The sequence below is a fragment of the Triticum dicoccoides genome, chromosome 4A (assembly GCF_002162155.2).
Source record: "Triticum dicoccoides isolate Atlit2015 ecotype Zavitan chromosome 4A, WEW_v2.0, whole genome shotgun sequence".
NCBI classification, from domain to species: domain Eukaryota; kingdom Viridiplantae; phylum Streptophyta; class Magnoliopsida; order Poales; family Poaceae; genus Triticum; species Triticum dicoccoides.
In genome coordinates this window covers 489,007,420-489,012,478 of record NC_041386.1, presented here as the reverse complement: position 1 = coordinate 489,012,478, position 5,059 = coordinate 489,007,420, and the positions used below count along the sequence as shown (strand labels likewise).

The 5,059-nt window shown below is 50.9% G+C and overlaps 1 protein-coding gene across 1 annotated transcript in view; it reads left to right on the top strand.

Annotated features, from left to right (window-relative positions):
* The first annotated feature begins 3,790 nt into the window (after positions 1–3,790).
* LOC119286345 (GDP-L-galactose phosphorylase 2-like) overlaps positions 3,791–5,059 on the top strand; it is a 5,233-nt gene continuing 3,964 nt past the window's right edge. The window contains exons 1-2 of the mRNA XM_037565721.1: positions 3,791–4,345; positions 4,864–4,967. Of these exons, the coding sequence (XP_037421618.1) occupies positions 4,237–4,345; positions 4,864–4,967 (213 nt within the window). The 5' untranslated portion in view covers positions 3,791–4,236. The remainder of the gene's footprint in view (positions 4,346–4,863; positions 4,968–5,059) is intronic.

Here is a 5,059-nt window from a genome sequence, read left to right as displayed (position 1 = left end):
AGTCATCAATGGAGAACCGAGACACTCGGATCATCGCCCGATAATTGTGCAGCTGGACGGGGTGGACAAGAAATGAAGGTGTGGAGATAATACGTTTCGGTTTGAGGCTCGGTGGTTGCAGGAGGAGGGTGTGAGGAGGTGATCATGGAAGCATGAGAGAAGAGCTGGATGGGAGGAGGAGGGAGTGTTACCCGAGCCTTAAAAACGGTGGCGACGCAGATGGGCACGTGGAGTAGAGAGGTGGTGGGAGAGCTGGAGGGGAGGATAAAAAAGGCACGAGGGGAGCTGGAGAGGTGTATGAAGAAGCCGGTGTCGGAAGGGAAAGTCAAGGAACAAGCTAGACTCCGTGCACTAGTTCACAATCTAAAGGAGAAGAAACATACGAAGTTGAAGCAGAGAGCTCATATGTGGAGGTTGAAGGGGGGCAACCGCAATATCAAATATTTGCAATCTGTCGCGTGTGCAATGAAGAGAACAAATAGACTCAAGGAGATCAGAAGGGAGGATGGTGATGTAGTTTTGGAGGGAGAGGGCTTAACTAATTACGTGTGCTCATTTTTTCAGGAACTGTTTACATCCTCTAATCCTCACCGATTGCCCGAACTGATTGATAAGGTCCAGCCGCGGGTAAATACTGACATGCATGCAATCCTTGATGCAACCTTTACTTGGGAGGAAGTCAAGGCAGCGCTGGACCATATCGGTGATCTCAAGGCACCGGGGCCTGATGGGATGCCGACAGTTGTTTTCAAACGGCATTGGCATTTTATGGGGGACAAGGTAGTGGAAGAAGTGCTCGCTGTGCTGAATGGAGGAGAAATCCCGGAAGGATGGAATGATACAATGGTTGTGCTCATACCAAAAGTCAAAAATTCGAGAAGAATCAAGGATCTACGGCCTATCAGCCTCTGCAATGTGGTATATAAGTTGGTGTCAAAAGTCATTGCGAATAGACTAAAGATTATCCTCCTGGACATCATTTCAGACAACCAAAGCGCGTTTGTGCCGGGAAGACTCATCACGGATAATGTTCTTATAGCCTATGAGCTATCACACTACCTGATGAATAAGAGAACCGGAAAAACTGGATATTCGGCGGCAAAGCAGACATGATCAAAGCCTATGACAGAGTAGAATGGTGCTTCCTAGAGGCCATGATGAGCAAGCTAGGCTTCAGCAGAAGATGGGTGGACCTGGTAATGAAATGTGTGAGGACCGTGCGATATCATATTAAAGTAAATGGTGCACTGACTCAACAGTTCAGTCCATCGCGGGGCCTTCGGCAAGGAGACCCGGCGTCCCCCTATCTGTTTATGATTTGTGCGGAAGGGCTATCAACAACGCTCAGGGATGCAGAAAGGAGGGAGGCATTGCATGGAGTCAAAATTTGCCCAAGGGCGCCGTGCGTCTCACATCTCTTTTTTGCGGACGACCCCATGCTGTTAATCAAAGCGGAGCAGCGGGAAGCTACGGCTCTCCATGATGTTCTACAATTGTATGAGGACTGCTCCGGGCAATGCATCAACACGGAGAACTCCGCCATCATGTTTAGTCCGAACACGAATGAAGCTGACAGGGTAGCGGTTAAGGGCACCCTTGGAATACAGAGTGAGGATTGGAACGACAAATACCTCGGCCTCCCAGTTCATGTAGGCCGTCGAGGAGGCGGGCATTCGGTTACATCAAACGCAATATGTGTGGGAGAGTCAATGGATGGCAGGAGAGGCTCCTTGCGAAAGAAAGCAAAGAAGTGCTTGTGAAGGGGGTGGCTCAGGCTATACCCGCGTTCGCCATGTCATGCTTCGACCTCACCAAAACCTTTTGCGCAGAATTGGACGCACTAATGGGTAAGTTTTGGTGGAGCCAACAGGATAAACAAAACCCGATGCATTGGATAAGCTGGGAGAAACTAGCTAGGCCGAAAGCAATGGGAGGCTTGGGATTTCGAGATATGCACAGCTTTAACATGGCGATGCTGTCTAGGCAGGGGTGGCGACTCCTCCAAAACCCCACCAGTCTATGCGCAAGGATTTTACAGGTGAAATATTTCCCCGGACGGTCAGTACTTGAGGCCCAAGTCCAAGATGGTATCTCTTATTCGTGGCGAAGCATTCTGCATGGTTTGGACCTTGTGAAATAGGGATACATTAAGAGGATCAGGGACGGATCCACAGTGAACATCTGGTCGGACCCTTGGATTCCCAGATCATGGTCAAGGCGTGTCATCACACCACGCAGTGCAAATCTCCTCACCACAGTTAATGAACTCATTGATCCAGCGTCGGGAAACTGGGATGAGACGCTTGTCCGGGACACCTTTTGCGAGGAGGACACGAAACATATTCTGAACATTCCCCTCAGGGAGGGGGTGGATGATTTCTATGCCTGGCACTTTGATACGAAGGGAGAATTCTCAATTAAGAGCGCCTATAAGCTTCATGTTGAGCTAGGTAAACAAGCAATAACGGGAGCGCCCGGGTCGAGCACTGCCGGCGCGGGACAACTAGAGAGATCTGATGATCCGACCTGGAAGCGTATATGGAAGATGCGCTGCCCTGTCAAATTGCAGATATTTGTCTGGCGGATGAAGCACCAATCCTTGGCACTATGCACTAACCTGACAAGGAGGGGTATGAAGCTGGAGAGCTCGCGCTGCTTTCTTTGCGGGCGGGCAGAGGAGGATGGGGCGCATTTGTTCATCAAGTGTAAATCGGTTAAAGAAGGATGGCGAGCTTTGGGCCTTGAGAAGGAACGCATGCAGATCGAGGGACTCAGGGGGTGCATGTAATGCTTGACAAGCTATGGGAGCTAGATGAAAAGAAGAGGATGCTCATAGTAATATTCTGGTGGCATTGGTGGAATAATAGAAACAAGATACAAGAAGGAGAATTGCCTATCCAGATTTCGGAGATAGTTCGGCGAACGAGATGCGATGCACTGGAGTATGAGGAGGTGTACAACAAACCACACAAAGTGGCCCCAATCGCATGGACACCACCAGCTAGTGATGAGATCAAAATCAACCTCAATGGGGCCTTTATGCCGGGAGGAAGCATAGGAGGGTGGGGCGTAGTGGCCAGGGATGAGGGAGGACATGTGATCATAGCTCGAGCGGGTCGGCTCGATCATACAGCAGATGCCTTTGTTGCCGAGGTCGGAGCAATGACCGCAACGGTCACGACAACGGCAGATCTCGGCGTCATTAGAGTCACCTTCGAAACAGACTCGCAGCTGCTCGCTGATGCTCTGGACATCGGGAAGACGGACTCTTCACCCTATGCTGCAGTTGTAGAAGACATAAAACTACAGCTCAAGATGTGGTTTTCGAAGTTCACTATACGATTCTGCCGTCGGGAGGCGAATTCTGTTGCACATGAACTAGCTCAAATAGGTCGCATGTGTTTGGCCAATACTTGTATGGAGTGAGATACAACTGTACCGCCCTTTGTGGCTGAACGTGTGTTGAGTGACATACCCAGCAACCGTTGATTTATAAAGCATTGCTTTGCCTTCAATTTTTTTTTGTGAGTACTACTACGCGTCGGTTTCCAACGCATGCATCCGGGACGGACCCCATAGATACATGACATATCCTAGTCAGCAAGCAGCGGAGCTTGTGTTCCGTGGGAGGGCGAGCGGTGGACGATCCAGGCAGCAAAACAGCCGCGCGATCGCGGGCGGCGAAAGCAGCGCCACACAGCCGCGGCGTCCACCGCACAAACCTTCCTCTTCCTCCCCCCCGCTGCTCTGCCCCAATCCCGCCCCCTCTATTTTAAGGCCGCCCCCTCCGTCGCCTCCGCTGCCACGCCGACGCAGCCCAGCCACAAACCAGCCACCTCGCCGTCCACGCCGTCCGCCGTCGTCCCCGAAGGGACGCGGGCAGCCCGGCCGGGAGGTCTTACTTCCTTCCCTTGCAGCCCTCCGTAGCCTTCCGGGACGCTCGGCTCCTCCCCCCTCCCGCCCTCCGGTTTGTCTCTCTGGGCATCACGGCTGCTTCCGCGGACCCCGCGCGCGGCGCCCCCGCTGCGCAGGTGGAGCCGCACGGAGGACGCGGAGCACTCCCCTCGGCCGGGGGCAGCCCCTCCGACCTCCTCTTCCTCGCCGGCGGCGGTCGCCTCCTTCTCTGATTGCGCGGCGGCGCTGACTGCTAAGTGCTAACCCACGCTAAGTCGTCGTTAACAACATCCGGTACGCGGTAGATACAGCAGAGGAGATTGTAAGAGCAGTCCGGAGGAGATGGAGATGAAGCTGACGATTAAGAGGGTTCCGACGGTGCTGTCCAACTACCAGGAAGAAGGAGGCGGGGGCTGCGGCAGGAACTGCCTCGGGGATTGCTGCTTGCCTGGTGCGTATTATGCCCTGCCCAATTTTCATCTTGTTTTCATATTGGGAGGTGCAGCTCAGCTCATTTTATCCTCGAATTCGTCTATTTTTTAGGTTTATTTTGTTTCCTCTGGGGCAAAAGTTTTCTATTTCCTTCGATTATACCCTAGAATACTACTCCCTCCGTAAACTAATATAGGATAAGTGTTTAGATTACTATTTTAGTATCTAAACTCTCTTATATTAGCTTACAGAGGGAGTACTGATTACACTGAATTAGAATATGGGCTTCTTCTGCTATATCTAGCTATGTTTAGTTTAGTTTTTTTTTCGAAAAGGGGGGTTCGCCCCAGCCTCTGCATCAGAACGATGCATTAGTTTTAGTAGTATGAATTTCTCGATGTCCCATTAATCTAATCAAAGTTTGTTTTTAATTAGACAACTGAAACAAAGTTCTGAAACTTTCATTCTGTTGCCAAAAAGTTGCAGATTTAAACATCCTTTACTAATTAAACATTCTTTTTCTATAAACACTTGTAGCTTCCAAGCTCCCCCTCTATGCTTTCAAGGCCGACCCAAAGAAGCCTGCGCAGGATGATGAGCTCCCTACCGAGTTCTTCCTAAATTCGCTCCTCCTTGCACAGGTAAGAAAATACTAGCAATCAAGTGAACCTGGCTCCTACCTCATTTTGTTAGGAGAGTGGATGCACAACACACCACTTAGGTTCCTGTCTAT